The 17,136-nt window shown below is 42.8% G+C and overlaps 1 protein-coding gene and 1 long non-coding RNA gene across 3 annotated transcripts in view; one reads left to right on the top strand and one right to left on the bottom strand.

Annotated features, from left to right (window-relative positions):
* PLPP1 (phospholipid phosphatase 1) overlaps nucleotides 1–17,136 on the bottom strand; it is an 84,858-nt gene that overhangs the window by 3,656 nt on the left and 64,066 nt on the right. For both annotated transcript variants that reach the window (XM_083404522.1, XM_083404523.1), the window contains exon 5: nucleotides 1,170–1,346. In XM_083404522.1, coding sequence (XP_083260648.1) covers nucleotides 1,170–1,346 — 177 coding nt within the window. The remainder of the gene's footprint in view (nucleotides 1–1,169; nucleotides 1,347–17,136) is intronic.
* LOC310660213 lies at nucleotides 7,219–16,806 on the top strand. Its single transcript, XR_014503311.1, has 2 exons — nucleotides 7,219–10,877; nucleotides 11,045–16,806. It is a non-coding gene; the product is annotated as an uncharacterized lncRNA (long non-coding RNA).

Here is a 17,136-nt window from a genome sequence, read left to right as displayed (position 1 = left end):
ACAGTGAGTTTGGAGTAGCCCAATGCAAAAATCTGTGGATCCATGCTTTGTAATCAGGTTTTTGCACCACTGCGGCCCCAGGCAACAGTGGGTGCGTGATTTTTTTGGTGCAAGATGTAGCCATGGACATGCTATGTAATCTGATGGTGAATTTGGGGTGACCCAGTGCAAAAATCCTGAGGATCCATGTGGATCAGTGCTTTGTAACCACGTTTTAAGTGGGGAGGGAAGGAAAAGCACTCAAGGGACAAGGAGCACGCGTGGGGTGTGTGGAGAAGGATGCTGCTAATAATGAAGAAGAGGGGTATAAGGGGAGAAGACTCCTCTCCTCTCCCACTTTGCTCCTTTAAAGCAAGCAGGCTCTGCTTTTCCCCCTCCTCCCCGGTCATCCCCGGCTTAGCGAGCTGAGTGGGGAGGAGAGAGGGACAGAGAGCCTGCTTGCTTTAAAGGAACCAACCAGACAGGAGCCGCTCTCCTCTCCCGCTTTGCTCCTTTAAAGCAAGCAGGCTCTCTCTCTCTCCTCCCCACTCAGCAGCTCTTCTCCCGCTTTGCTGTTTCAAAGCGAGCCACGAAGGAGGGAAGGAAGGGGAACCATGGATCCTCTGCTCACGACTGCAGCAGATCCCCCCCCCCCCGCCATCCGTAGGCATTCCCTCCATAACACGCACAGACATTTCCCCTTACTTTCTAGGAGGAAAAAAGTGAGTGTTATGGTGCAAAAAATACGGTAACTGCTGATATATCACAATGTTGAAAACCACATATTGCCCAGTCCTAACGCCTAACTTCTGCAGCATGTTTATAGGCACTTCAGGCTTCTTTCATCTTTGTTGTCAGAAAGGGAAGTGCCAATAATCTATGCATGCTAGTCCCAATTGGAAAGTCTTTCACTTTTGTAAATAGTTTTGGGAAGAGAGATGTACCCTAACCCAGCCATACATCATGGTTTCTAAAGGAGGAGTGGAAAAAGAAACATTGACACTGGGAGTAGTGAATATACTACCTTTTCCCCATCTCACCACTGTCCCATGGAAACTACAGGAAGCCAGCACTGAACTCGTCAGGAGTGTGCATCCTCCCTCCACCCCGTTTCATCATCAAGTCAGCAAAAGTCGTTTTGTCAGAAAGCTATATTGATCAAATGGTAGAGTAACTTTGCATGGACTTACAATAAGTATAGCTACCAGTGCTCCCTGGATAAGTCCGGTCAACACATCACTCCAGTGATGTTTGTAATCAGAAATACGGGAGAGGCCCACGTAGATGGATGCTGCAATAAGACCGAACTGAGCCGTAGGACGCACAAGTCTTGCCCAATCGCCTTTCATTCTGGCCTGAAGATAAAGCTAAAACCAAAGGGACAAAAGTTTAGAAGTACAGAAGTCTAGCTAGTTAACAGGGTGGGCAGAAATAGGATGGGTCTTTTTTTAAATACAGTAGTTCTAACTTGATATTCTGTTGATTTGCTAGGGACAACATTAAGTGCAATACTTTTGTACCATAATGAACATTGTGCTGAGTTGTGGCCTAATTTTACAGATGCCCTTTCTATTGAGCTTGCAAATTGGATCATATTGTGTATTGCATATTATCCACCTTTTGATTCAAGCTGCACAATGTTTCATAATATGTGAGGCATATTCTCCTTAATTATCAGCTATAGCACTAAAGGAACCATTCATTACTTCAATAGTAGTACACTTGTTTAAGAACTTGCATTACCTTACCATTGCCTGCTGTCAGTCATCAACAGAGCAGCTGAATTTGAACTAACAGAAGTTTCCATAGTCTTAGAAAGCAACTCCACTTACAATGCATTCATCAAAAATGGAGGTTACTGGAGCATAGATAACAATGGCCAAGCTGTCTGTCTGAGACAAGTCACGGCTGGCACACCAGCCTCAGCTAGTATGACAAAGCCGCTCAAGTTTATCCCCAAACTCAGCCTGCTCAAATCATTTTGCCAGGCAGACAAATGGTCCATCAGCACTGGGATCAATAGCATATCCCTCTGATCTGAAATGAGTTTTGTTTTTTATCCCTTACAGTCCATTACTAAGGCCAGACACCAATTCATTATTTCCAGAGCCATCACAAGTTAGCATCTACCAAGGGCTATAGTCTAGCAAGGAGCCCCCTGCCAAGAGCTCTGTGGACCTGCTCCTTCTGTTCACCTGCCTCTTGCTCTGGCCCAGAGAACAGAGGAGCAAATGCCACTGCCTGCTTCCTTTTTGGCTCCCTGTTTGGCAAGCAAGCAGGTGGTAGTAAGGTGGAAGAGGAGAAGCAGCTGTAGCTGGTGATGATGGTGGTGAGGAGAAGGGCCGAGGTGTCTTCCCATCACTCCTGACCACTGGCAAGGCTGGTTGCAGTTGATGGGAGTTAAGTAGAGGACATCTGAAGGACACCACACTGATGACACCTGCAGAACTAACTACACTCTGGATTCAACTGGTCCTCCCTGCTTGATGTTATGAGCCACAATACAGACAGGAGGCTGCGCTTAGCCAAGTACCTTATCTATTGCCTCATGCTGCAGAAACTCAAAATAAAACAAATCCATGAAACCAGACTAGATCAAGTTTTGGATAATCCACAGACTGACCTGAAACAAAGGCATAACCTTTTCTAAAACAGGCAGTAACTGGACTTGATGGGATGCAGGTTGTGGCTAGCACTCCCATAGACAACTTCAACCATTCCTTGTACCTGTTAGAACCATTATGGTTGTGTAAATGAATATATACACAGAGCATGCTCTATGTGAGCAGTAGGTGCTACTTTCCAAAGTTAAATATTTGGGGAATGCCTAATCGGTTTTTCAAAGCAGCTATTACATCATAGTTTTGGCATCCAAATCTGCTGGCTAAAAAAAAAGCTGAAGTTTAAAGCTGCATGGAGCAATGTTTAGAAAACCAGATAAAGGTTTTTCCACAGACCGAAGTTGTATTCCAGCTATGTTTTGTTGACAGAAAACTGAAGTTTCTAAGACAGTCTGCAGGCATATTTTTCAGAAATGTATACATGTGTGTTCACTATCAACAGCAAAGGTAGGTAATTCCTGCTGCTGCTGAAGTCCAACATAGCAAAATTACACAGTACAGTTTCAAGGCTAATACTGTGTTTCCTCAAGGCTTGTTTTTGAGACTAACTTCTACAGCAATGTAAATCATTTAGTCCCAGTGAGAACTTGAGACAGCAGTCATGCTGGTGGTCTAAAAAGAGCAGGCTGGCAATACAGAGCTGGCATACTTCCTTCTTTCCAGCTTAGGAATTCCACTGAAGACATTGAAAAATGCATTCCTTTGCTAATAAGGTTTTTCCACACGCAAGCAATTGCTGTAGTTGGCAGAGGAACATTATACACATAAGAGGGAAGGTGGTATATGTGGTTATGAGTGGGAGAGAAGGTGGGACCTAAGACAGTCCCTTAGAAGATTGTGGTCCATAAGCAAAGAGATTTGAGGGCCCGGGACACAAATCTAGGTGGTAGGATTTCGTGCTATTTGCCAAACTGTCAAAACTGAACTGATGATTAAAATGCTGTCCCCAAAACAGAAATGTATCTACAAAACTAGGCTGAGATGGCAAAACAGGAAACTCGGATTTAATGTTTATTCATGGACTTTAGGAAAGTAGCTACTTGGGCCACAGCTATTTAAGATGTGGAGCTAGGCTGCAATGAGACAGGAGGCACAGGTTGGGCTGTTCATTCTACCAACAAAAAAAAAGCAGCTGATGTACAAGTCCAAAAGGAAAAAGAGGATCCAAATGCTCACCTCTTCTGGACAATGCTGGTGACAGTCCAGATCAGTGAGTTTTCAAGTTGTATAAGCACCTCAGTCAATCTCAAGTGCTGTATGAAGCAGCTGGCTAAGAACTAGTAACTCTATACAGCCAAGAAGCAGTTTCTGCATGTACTGTAGAGGGAAGTGGGGGGCAGATGGAGCCTGGCAACCTGGGAAGGTAGCCAATCGAGAAGGAAACTGATCCTAAACCTCCACTGCCTTACGACTATACTCATTTGGGAAACTGGGAGTAAACCCTGAGTAAAAATCCGTACCCACTGCCTTGCGGGACATCTTCAGAAGGCTAAGGAGTAAACCCTACACAAATCTGGAGTGGAATCCCTAAGACGGCTGGATGGTGTCTTGTATGCCCCCTTCCAGCAACTCCCACAGCCATGCCGGTGCCAAATGCATTGTTCTGCTTTCCTTTGGACCACATCAGAGAGGCTGAGAGAGGGTGTCTTGTTATCTGGGCAGCCCCAGAGAAATCACTTTGTTGCTGCTAATGCAATTACTGGTCTCTGCAGTCACAGCAGGTGCTGTGATTCTCCAGCAGTTTGACTTCACCCCCAGCAGCGTACCCCATTGTCTCTTGAGACAGACAAATGCCAACAAGAGCCTTCTACACCAAACACTGTCACTTGACAACTTTCCTTTAAGAGCAGCAGCTGCTGCTGTTTGTTGCACATGCATACTTTCATTTTACATGCCTGTTAGCTGATAGGACGGGTTAACTGCTTCCTTCTCTGAATTTAGATAAACAGCTTGAGCTTGACTGGCCCCTACCTTGTCATCACAAAGAGCAACAGCAGCCGCTCCCTCCCTGCATTCTATGAAACAAACACCCACTTATGCATGGAGGCTGACATGCACGCAACCAATTCATCAATTGGCAGCCCTTTTCTCCTTTTATTATTGTTTACACAAGTGATCTGGCAGCTTCAAGTCATAAAGACGGCTAACTAGTTCTAGTTATGTGCCCATTTTGACACAACAACAAACAGTCCTGTAGCCTCCATTAAGTCACCCATTTTGCCTCTCCCTGCCCCCTAGCAGGCTATTCATTAAACAGACTGAAGTTTCACCACTACAAGCTGCAAGTGCCCCAACATGAATAGGGCAACCTATTCCCTAGGTTTAGAGGAGAAAAACCATTCCCACAGTCCCAGAACAAACTGGTAGGGCACTTGCTTTCCAGTAAAATAATAGCTACTTTGCTTTGTTGTACTAAAAAAAGTATTTGTGTACTTCAACAGTAATGCTTTAAAACCCATAGGGCTTACTTCAGAGTAGCCCTGCAAAAAGATTGGACCTTCTAATCAGAGGTTGCCATGGTGACAACAGCACGAAAATAAGGAACCCACTGTATAACAACAGACTGTATAACAATAGAAAAAAATGGGTCCAGGCCAGCATACAAAGACAATGCATAGCAAGCAAAGTACAACAGATTGTATTAGTCACAATGTACCCGCTATTACAAGGCATGTCGTACATATAAGCGGTACTCCAGAATCATCAAAGTAAGTACAATACTATAATTAATGATATATTTTCATATATCTTTGATGCAAGAAAATTCTTGGAAGCGGCAGAGCAGCTGTAGCAAGCAGGACTGGAGCCCGGCAATCCCAGTTCTGAAGAGAAACTCCTTCAGCCTGTGAAGTTAACAAGGTCCCACATTGGGTCTCACAAGTTGAGGCACTTGCTGCGTGCTGGCTAGCACAGCCTAAAAGATCACCTTTAAAAAAGGTCACCCACCCCTGGCCTAAGAAGCACTGCCTTACGAACTGAAGTAATGTGATGCAAAGTAATAATGTGATGCGTTTCTAGCCTGCTAGCAGAAAAGTGATGACAGAAATCACTACATGTGGAAAGTGCTTACAGCAGTGCCTGCCATAGAGATGCAAATGCCAAGGCCCCTGTAACATGCAGCCTGGCCCCGAGCAAAGGGAGGAACATTAATAAATTAGCAGCATGGCAGTTGAATTTCTCCACTATCATTTTTGTCCTTCTCTGAAGGCTGCCGTTTCCTTAGGTATCAGATGCTTTTACCTTTGGTGGTCTCTGCTTAAAAGTGCCTTTAATTTGCTAAATTAGAATACCCCCGCGGCTCCCTTCGAGATGTGTTTATAGAATGTGGTTAAGCTTTCACTCATAATGAAAACACAGCCTCTTCACCACATACATCCTGAGCGCAGTGTTCCTCCCACTCTCTGGTGAAATGCTCCACTTCTCCCACATGCGCCACCTTTTAGAAGAAGCCACAGACCCAAGTGGAAGCAGAGAATGAACTGCTTTTGGAAAGGCATTTACAAATGTTGCAGCAAGCAGAGGTTGCAGTCAAATGGATTTTGGGAATCACTGTTAATATTCTAGAAGATCTGATCACAAGAGGAACAGTAGTAAGCAAGTAATTATTTCCAGCCATGACGAGGGGAATGTTATTTCCCTCTCCCCAAGTGTTCTTTTGTCAGTCTACATCATGCAACCCGACAGAGGGCGATCAGTAATTTCATGTGGGTGACAAGCAGAGAAGAAATGGGGAAAGCTAGAAGGAGGAAGTGTTCAATAGCAAAGGAGGTGCCTTGCACCATTTTGGCTCCACCTATGTCCATTGCCCTCAACAGACCTAACCCAACCCAACCCTGCCTTACAGCAAATTCTGGTGACTTGGCCTCCAGAGATTCCTTTGCTTTACATGTGTCTAATTCACAAAGGAAGTACCTTCTCTCCTGTGCTAGGGACCCTATTTTTCTAGCATCTCATCCAGTCTGATTGTACAGGAATAAAGTAAGCTAATCAATGGAATCTACAGGATGAAGGGTGGTATACAAGTATTTTGAACAAACACTGATGAGATATGTTCTCATGAGTCTCTTACATGAAGGTAGGAAAGGGGGCAGTTTATCATCTGCTTATAAAACTGGATCTCAGTGTGAACTTAACGTTAAGTTTAGGTTTTTCAGAACTCTTCTGATGGAGATTGAGTGAAAGGCAGAACTTTGGGGAGAAAATGAATGTGTGTAGGGGACTGGGCCCAGATTAAGGGGTGTACAAGATAATGTTTTAGCTTTCAAGTTTTTCTTAAGAATTAATCCATTGTGGTTCTGGGCCCTTCTCTATAGCACCATAGGGGTTACAAACAAACCAAAAGCAGAACTACTGGTCTGGTGTGTCAGACCATGCCTGCTGTTTACAGCCATGACTCTGGAGAACCATTAATCCTTTATATATTTTTTAACTTGAAGACGTCATATATTTTAGGGAAGCTTTTTAGGGAAGCTTTTCATATCTGAAGTACTACTGTATTTTAATATTTTGTTGGAAGCCACCCAGAGTGGCTGGGGAAACCCAACCAGATGGGCAGGGTATAAATGTTGTTGTTGTTGTTGTTGTTATTTTGTCATAGGCACATCTTTTGCAATGACAACCATGGCAGGTAATTTTGCTTAAGTATAATTAGTGTTGAAATGAATAAGCATTGTGTGTACACAATCACTGTCAGCCTGTATACCCAACTGCAGCTGCTGTAGCACTGCATATAGGCTGTAGTGTGCTAAAGAACTCATGGGGCACTCCAGGCAAAGCCACTTCATGAATTAGGTCCAGAAACACACTTAGTGCAGAGCTGCATGTAAGAGCTTCATGCTATTGCTTTGAAGAGTAAGATGAGTATTCATTGTCAGTTAATACACTTCACCTCATTTTAGGACAAGGGTAGAAACCTATGGCCCACCAAAGGCTGTTGGACTACAATTCCCATCAGCCCCAGCCAGCATAAACAATGGTCAAGGATGATGGGACCTACAGGGCAGGTGAGCGAGTCTTTCACACTCTGTTCTCTCACTCTAATATAAAACATCCTACATTTACATGCCATATTTATTTAGTTTATTTTACAATTTATATGCTTACATGGAACAGTAACTCTTGGGGCAGCTAATAAAATACTAACATAATTGCTAAATGCTTTTATTAGGAAGCTGTGCAGATGGAGCAATTCAAATTATAATGTGGGCAATCAAGTAAAATCTTGCCAGTGCTATTTGACTGGCCAAAGAAGAAGGAACCAAAAATGTTAGAAACTGCATCCTTTCCCAAAAGACAAAAACTGCTGCTAGCAGAGTTGCAAAAGTATTTATAAGCATGCTTATAAATACGCATGTTTTTTAAGAGTTTAAAATATTTAGACCAAGATGCACCCATCCAAGAGAGCATATGCAACTGCTGCCCACTCTTCTCTATTTAAAATCAAAGATAGCTGCAGTGACAGGTTATAATGGACTGTATTCAACTGACATTTACTCGGAGTAGACAGATTTAGGAAAGGTGAGATATAGATGTAGTGAATAAATGACCACTGCTCCACCCACTTTTGGCTCTGGCCCCCAGAAAGCTTCCTATGAGGGAATACAGCTCTTTGTTTGAAAAAGGTTCCCAATTTGCCTGAAAAGGAAAACATTCGGTTTTCATTCCCTCAGCTCTGAGTAGAAATAAATGCATGTGGGGTGCTGTTCCCTTAAACCGCAAAAATGACTGCAAGCGGTATTAAAAGTGGCCTTATGTTTCTTATTTGTAATTATTAACAGCAAGAAAACTGTAGTTTTAAGAGCATTTTCTGCAAAGATGAAGAGGCTGTGTCTGTCAGACCACATAGTTCTTTGGGAGAGGGCTGGATATAGCACACCAAAATTGCTTTCAGTTACAATAATGCAACAGGTCAGTTCTCCACCTCCAGCACCAAGACTTCTAATTCCAGAAGAAAATAGGTTCATCCTATATTGACACAGGAAATCCAGAACTACAATAGTTATCCAGCCTCTGTTTGAAGACCTTGAGTGAGGGGCAGCCCACCAGCCCCCTAGGCAACTGGTTCCACTACTGAACGGCTCCTGTAGCTTAAGCCCAGGCATGGCCAAACTTGTCCCTCCAGCAGTTTTGGGACTACAACTCCCATCATCCCTAGCTAACAGAACCAGTGGTCAGGGATGATGGGAATTGTAGTCCCAAAACAGCTGGAGGTCCAAGTTTGGCCATGCCTGGCTTAAGCCTATTAGATCTGGGGCACCTATTCTATGTGATAACCCTTTGGGTCTTCCACAGCCCCAACCCATAGCCTTCTCAAGACAAAACATGCCCAGTTCCTTAAACATTTCCTTATAGGACTTGCTTTCCACACCCCTGAATATCTTTGTTGCCATTTCCTGAACCTATTTCTACTTGAAATATCCCATTTTTAAAGTGCAGTGCCCAGAACTGGATACAGTACTCCAGAGGATGTCTGACTGATGCAGAATAAAGTAGGGCTTCTACTTCCTGTGACTAGGAAACTATGGCCTTCAAGTTGAAACTAGGCAGACTCCTAAGGCACCATGGGACAGCATCATAAGCTATTTTCTGCTAGGGAAAGTGCAAATGAGGAAAATGAAAAAGCTTTCTGTGCACTGTCAATCAGTCACACATGAAAACATATTACTACTATTATTAAGTTGTATACTATCCTTTATCTGAAGATCACAGGGCAGATCACAACATAAAAATACAAGATGAGAACATTAAATATGTGATAAAACACAAACACAAACCAATAACCCCCTTCCCACAAAGACGTTTAAAAGGCCATAGAACATGGGTAGGCAAACTAAGGCCCGGGGGCCGGATCCAGCCCCGTCGCTTTCTGAATCTGGCCCGCGGACAGTACGGGAATCAGCGTGTTTTTACATGAGTAGAATATGTGTTTTTATTCAAAATGCATCTCTGGGTTATTTGTGGGGCATAGGAATCTGTTCATCTCCCCCCCCCCCAACAACAAAAAAATAGCCCGACTCCCACAAGGTCTGAGGGACAGTGGACTGTCCCCCTGCTGAAAAAGTTTGCTGACCCCTGCCATAGAATATTCAATCAGCCAAAGGCCTGGCTATAGAAAAACATTTTCGCCTGGTACCTCACACAAAGAAAAGGATAGCAAAAATGTTACATGTGCAGTTACATGCACAATTTGTACATGGTTTTCCTACACGAGTACTGTTTTAAAAAGTCATCATGCAGAAAACGAAGACCTAGAATATTTATGTACTCTTTATAAATCAGTGCAAAAACTAGGTCTTGTGTTGCTCAGTAATTGGCTTGGAACCAGCAATTAGACAGAACGTAACCACTGTGATATATTTTATGCATGTGGAAGTAGTAAATGATCATTATTCAGAGTTGCCTCCTCAAGCACTACAAATAAGACTAAAACATGGTTTATAGGCTCTAATAAGTAATGGTTATTACTATTAGACAAAGATTACAGTACGGAAATAGATACAGATCTCTGTTTCACTTAGGGCCAAAAGAGACATGACACAGCAGAGCCATGATTGCATCTCTCTCTTTTAAAGGAACACTTAAAAGCAGCTGCTTGTGGCTCAATTTTACTCAGAGAAGTTGTGCTTGGGGAGGTGGTTTTCAGTTTTGTTTAAAATGCCCCACAAGCTACTGTTACATCTTACTTTTGAGCAGGATGGGGGGGAAAATATTCTTTCATTCAAGGAAAAAGAAACCTAGACAGCCTAGAAAGATGTGGCCATCTATCTCTTTGGCAACTCCCATGCCTTCAGGTTAACAGCAAACCTGTCAAGTCTTCGAGCATCTAAATTGAAGGGGCAGCTGAAGATTATAGAATTACACCAGAGCTGGTTCTGGGGTTGGGAGGAATCCCCATTAGCAAATAAGATGGCTTCTTTCTGCACCAACTAGGGACACAGTGGGTGCCTGGATTGCCAACATCATGTTAATATTTTGGCACATGTTACAAGCACAAGACCATAGATAAAGGTGTAAAATTCCAACTAATGCGTGGATTAAATTAAAGATTGCCACATCCTATATCAAAAATGTCATTTGACTCTTGTGCAGATCAAATCCACTAACAGCTCATTTCAGCAAATGCTTCACCTCTGTTTCTCTTCAATATACTGGGAACAGTGAGGGGAAAGGCCACTTTCGATGCAGCTTGTGGCATTTTGTTGCATATCCCACTTATATTGAGTCTGTGGGCAGCATGTGAAAAAAGGGAAGAAGCCACACAGTGTAACCTTATATACCGTATTTTTCGCTCTATAACACGCACCCAACCATAACACGCACGTAGTTTTTAGAGGAGGAAAATCCGTAGGCATGCCACCCATAGGCATTCCCTCCATAACATGCACAGACATTTCCCCTTACTTTCTAGGAGGAAATAAGTGAGTGTTATGGTGCAAAAAATACAGTACTTCCTTTTTAGCTCTCAGAAGAGAAGAGAGATTTCTCTACTCAGTCCTGCTTCTTCTTTCCAAGAACACTGATTTACATGCCATGGTGGGGGAGCAAACTGGGCTCCTTCACACAACTTTATCTACATGGTTCAAAAATGCTAAGTTTTTAAATGTACTAATATTCCAGTAGGAATCATTACACCACAGGAGATGAGGCACTGGTGCCCCATAGAGCTTATATCCCCCCTCCCATGTGCAGGAAAAACAAAATTATTAAAATTCACCATGTATGTAAATTTGCATAATTTAGTGTTGCCATATTTCAAAAAGTGAAAATCTGGACACAAAGCTTTTGTTGTACAAAATAGACTGCCCACATGGGTTGCCATACATCTGGATTTTCCTGGTCATTTTGCCGATTTATGCCTGGACACTGCTTCCAACTGCAGTATTCCAGGAAATTCTGGGTGTATGGCAACCCTAAACAACTCACAAGCTATTTCTGATACAGAAATCTGGTTGCTCTTTATTGTATGCTCCAAGTACAGTCTTCCTCTTCCTCTAAGGAACTCAGAAAGCCACAAATGGAAATCCCAGGGGATTTCTCCTAGCAATCCCATGAAATGACACCTGCATGAGTTTAGAGCAACTATTTGGTGGAGGAGTAACAAAGAGCACAAAGACCCAGCATCCCATTTAACAGATACAGTGGTACCTCGGGTTACATATGCTTCAGGTTACATACGCTTCAGGTTACAGACTCTGCTAACCCAGAAATATTACCTTGGGTTAAGAACTTTGCTTCAGGATGTGAACAGAAATTGTGCTCCGGTGGCGCGGCAGCAGCAGGAGGCCCCATTAGCTAAAGTGGTGCTTCAGGTTAAGAACAGTTTCAGGTTAAGAACGGACCTCCGGAACGAATTAAGTACTTAACCTGAGGTACCACTGTACTGGGAAATTAAACTTCATTGACTGGAGGCACAATGTAGGCCTGTCTTGCTTCCAACTAGCCAACTGCTTTGAGGTTGTTGTTCTTTTACAATCAAGTAGTATGTAAATTTTATGAAATAAATAAAGTAATATAGTGGAAAGGGAGTCTCCATCAGGGCATATAATCCCAAAGACTTTGGCTGGTTTTATGCTCCCCGAAGATTTCAGCTCATGTCTTGTGTACGTGGTTGACAGGAGAGGACCTCAGTTTAGAGAAAACATGCATCATTGAAGCATTAGTACTGCTCACTAGGCCCAAATGATGGATCAACCCCCACCCACAAATGTTTTGCTGGGTCAGACTGAAGGCCTACCTGGTTCAACATTCTATTGCCAGCATCAGCCAGCCAGATGCTTCTGTGTACTCAGCAAGTAGGACATAAAAGTGACAACCTTTTCCTAACATGTATCCTCCATGCTAACTCCCAAATTAACTTCAAGGATCTGTTTACAGAGTCCCGTTAGCAACAGAGAACAGATGTATCTGTCTGGAAAAAGATCGAACCTGGCTTGCAAACAGCTATTTACCAGCTTACTTATGGTGAGCAAGAAGGAGGGAGGTTTGGGTGGATAAGTATGGATAATGGGTTCTTTTTTTCTTCTCCCCATTTCCCCCACCCAGGCCGTTGACATACCGCAAATTACTTCATCAGTATGTATGTTAAGACTAGCTACAAAATATGGCATGGCAACCTTTGGACTAAAAGGTGCATGTAGGGCCCAAATCTTCAAGACCCTGGCAAGACATGGGACAGCAACACATTTGCTCTGTCTTACTGGCTGCTTCCATGGGCAGCTGGGAGATTTGCATCCCCTCCCCTTTCTCTTATTGCTTTATTTGTAAGTTAAGGGTTCATGGCAGCTCAGAGCAATGTTGTTTTGCTTATCTTAAGACATATATATAAACAATCTCAATGATAAAACAGGGTTATCTACCAACCTTCCTGATAACATGCTGCCATATAGTATCCATTGGGTGTGTAATAGGAGTATTTATTTAAATTGCTAGGCAACAAGTTTAAAGGAGATTTAAACATAGTTTAAGTCTGTAAGCAATTCTGTAGCAAAGGGATCATGTCAACACAATGCAAACGGCACAGATTACGGTTAAGCCCCATGTAAATATCTGCTCCAAAACCCAGCAAACAGCTTATATGCAGACAACTGCCTGTGAACGTATTTGGTCCAACATGAGTCTCGTATTCCAGGTACAGTTTATTTGCTGACTGCTACCTTCTTCATGAACTATACAAGACCATGTAGCCCTGTCTCATGGGATACCCCTACAAGGACAGCAAGTCATGAATCACCTCTATATAGGATTTTTATTTTTCCGCGCTTTGGCTGGGTTGGGGGAGGGATAGGCCATTTTCAATAAACGCAAATGGTAAAAGACACGACAGCAGCTGCATTTTCATAGGCAAAGGACAAGTCCAATTTCCACGTCAAGTAAATCTTTCCACTCCTGAGTCAGTAAGATTCAGGGCAGCTGCCCAGCTAACCAGAAGTTAGATTCCAAACAAGAACGGGGAAGGGATCAAAATCCACATCATAAAACCAACTTTATTTACCTTAAAATCTTGCTAATGTTTCCCCTTTAAAAGCGTTTCTTCAGAAATTAGATTTTTTAAAAATCTTTTTTTTTTTTAAGGTCAATTTTGCATTTTATTCTTCACTTGTTGCCCCCATTATACCAGTCAAAGAATAGACTACATTCTCTCAACTGTCCACAAGGGAATAAACATGAATCATTCCCTTCATTCAGTTCTCTCTAAATAGATGCAACCCCTTGCCGCCAGCCAGTTGTGCCCTGTAAGGAAGCAAAGGGGAGGGAAATGGACTATCATTAGCTCACTCCGTTAAAGCAACCTTCACTCATTAGTTGTCAGCCTTCAGTATTCTCAAGGCATGCTAGCATGCAATTTTATAAATTCTTTCCAGATAACTGATAACAGAATATCTGCGAACATTCAATAGCCAAATAAAAACCAGCCCATAAGCGTCTTTGCTAGTTCCCTCACTTTGCACTTGGCTCCTCACCAGTCTGCCAAACAGATTGACCTGGCTGAGAGCTGTGCGAGAGCTTACTCTTTCAAAATGACTCAAGTCCAAACCCTATGGGAGCGAGTTGAAAAGGAGAGGGTTGGTCTGAGTTCCCTCTGCGCCTCCCCCCCCCCTACGGCCCACTTCCCAAGGATTACTTTGCACACGACTACGTAGCTACAAAAATGTCACTTTCATGTAGAAAGCGAGCGAATTTTGTTAGAATCATAGAATCAAAGAATTGTAGAGTTGGAAGGGACCCCAAGAGCCATCTAGTCCAGCCCCCTGCAAAGCAGGAATGTTAGCAGTGAGTGACATGTGTATTATGTGAAAACTGACAGATGGGTACACTCACTGCTGAAACCACAGTACTGGAGCTACAGATATTGCTAGCCATGGATAGTTGCACACACAATATATTATTAAGGTTACAAGCCTCAACTGAATTAACTGATTAATTAAGGGAGGAAGGACTCCACTCTTATCTTTTTCCTATTGTGAACATCCAAAGCATTTTAGAAAACGTACGAATTAACAGAAACACACAAGTACATCAGCTAAGCAAGCTGTGGCGTTGCTTGGTCACACATAAATAACTCGGGATATATCAGCCAACAGTGGAAGGGACTCAAGAGCAGAGGATTAAACAGCTCAGCCTCTCCAGACAGAGATTACTCCTAGTTGTGAGCACATTTATCCTAGCATGTCACCTCCCTTGAAAAGGGGACACTACAGAAAATGAAACTTCTTCAGCTCCACTGACAAATATCTCCAGATATTTCTAATGAGTAGAAGTAAGCAAGCAAACATGCAAGGGAGATGTGTGGGTGTCCCCCCACTGTTGCTGTCGAAACCTATCACCCTAATGACCACCTCCAGGTGTAAAAAAAAAAAAAAGGTCTTAAATGCTTTTCTAAGACCACAATTCAAATCTAAATTGCCTGTTACAGCAGCATCAGTGTTACTGGAGAGGGAGGGGTAAAAGGAATTAACACTGACACAGACTGTGGCTGTTACAATCCTGGGCTTGTGGTTCAGCAAGCTGATTTAAGTAACTGACAAACTGTGGGATCTACCTGAAGGCCAGAGGAGACACTCCCGCAGAAAAGAAGCTGCAACATTGCAATCTGGAAGAAGTTAAGGGGTATAGTTTGAAGTGAATGGCAATGGGCTGAGGAGAGTCTGGGGAAACTCTATTGGTTCCTCCAATCATTCTGACAGAGCTGTAATCTAGTTGCCAATGTGGTGGCTGTACTGTCATAGCCTTTTTGGTTGGGTTGTGTGTGTGTGTGTGTGTGTGTGTGAACGCGCGCAGTCAGTCACACTAACATAAGTCAGATTCCTCCAGCCCTCAGGAGGCTGAAATTTCAGGCGTCTGGTTATGATTAACCCAGGCTATGAGTAATGCCACATGTTAGGAACTGGGGAGTCACGAGCAGCACACAACTGCAGCTGGAGTCAAGCATGCAAATGGCAAGTTGAAGCTGGTCAGAAAGTACGTTTTTTTTTGGGGGGGGGGTTATCAGATGCATAAGACTTGACATGGGGCCATTGGCAGAACTCTGTGTTGCCGCATAGAAAAGTTAGGAGCCGTGAAATGTCTACGTAGAGGGAAAGATGATCACATCTGTATCTTGTAAGCAGCAAATTGCAATAATAGGCAGAACCAGCCTTGGGGTAAGCCCTTTCTTATTGCACAAGACATAGCCACTAACTCATTAAGGATTGAGAGCGTTCCAAACAGGGAGAAGTTCCATATAAATTCTCAAGGCTCTCTTTAGCTCATCCTGGTTAATACTCGTGGGGTAGGAGAGACCCAATTACTACACCATCACTAGAATACATTATAAAGATGTCAAGGATTAGATTGGTCTGCTTGTAAAGGTAGCATTTCCCCCGCCAATGTGCCAAAGTCAACCTAAGATAGACTTCTCTGTTATGCTGAACAACTAAACCAGTCTTCAAAATTGTCCAGCACATACCACACACAGCTTAGTACATCTCAATTCAACCTATTTTTCTGTAGAATGTTTTATGTGGCTAGTTGTGATCTGGGCATGCATGGAGGCATTCGCAAGACTAGCTCAGCACACCAAAGTCTCCTAAAAGTGTGAAGTCTGTTCACTTTGCCATGCAAAATTGATAATGAGAGTCACTCATCCCTCTGATTTTGGGCTGACTCCTCAACTTTCTAAGACTAAATAATAATTAATACACCCTTGGATAGATATAAGCATTTGAAGCACCAATGTTCTTTGCACTGAAATGACAGTGTTGGAGCACATGCGTTGCACGCATAAGGCTCTGGTTTCAGTACCAAACATCTCCAGCTGATGGATTTTTCAGTAGCAGTGCCAGAAATTTCCCTGCAGCTGCCAGGCAGAGCAGCTGGACACAGGACAGTTCTATAGCACAGCTCAAATCGGTCAGAGCTAGCAGAGACTTTTAAGACACCACTGTCAGTAGTACTGCCACTGTCCATGACTGGATAATTTTATTCCATATACTGTAAAGAAGGTTGACTTGGAAGCCTACAATTTATAGGCTCCAAGAACAACAACAAAAATAAGAGGTCTGATTTCAGGAAAGAATCAGTCAATGCTTAACTATGGCTCCCAACCAAAAAAAAAAAAAAGGGGGGGGAGGTATTTTTATTAATGTCACTACAGGCTAGATGATTAGACTTGTCATTCTGTTGGGAGTTGAAGCAGCTTTGAAATGCTTCAGAGAAATAATAAAACAAACACTGCAAATTAAGTGCTCTTAAAAAAACACAAATATTTTCCTCCTGAGAACAATCCTATAGCAAGAAACCTTTCTACGCAAAATTTTAAAGCATTGTTTTTAACAGTTTTAGTTTTTCAGGTTCTGATAAATTTACATGTCCACATGTTCCCACTATGCTGGGAAGAACTTGCAATATTCATTCCTACACACCCCACTGAAAAAGTGTGGACATTTTTTGTATTCGTTTGGTTGCTTAAATACACAGACATAAAGCTAAAGTCTCCATTTTGACTAGATTGTCCCATCTGCTTTGGTAGTTACTTGTCTCCTGGCCAAAAACAAAGAGC

The sequence above is a fragment of the Podarcis tiliguerta genome, assembly GCF_965153285.1.
Source record: "Podarcis tiliguerta genome assembly, chromosome: 11".
Classification (NCBI taxonomy): Eukaryota; Metazoa; Chordata; class Lepidosauria; order Squamata; family Lacertidae; genus Podarcis; species Podarcis tiliguerta.
The sequence above is the reverse complement of the archived record's forward strand: the minus strand, read 5'-3'. Positions and strand labels throughout refer to the sequence as shown.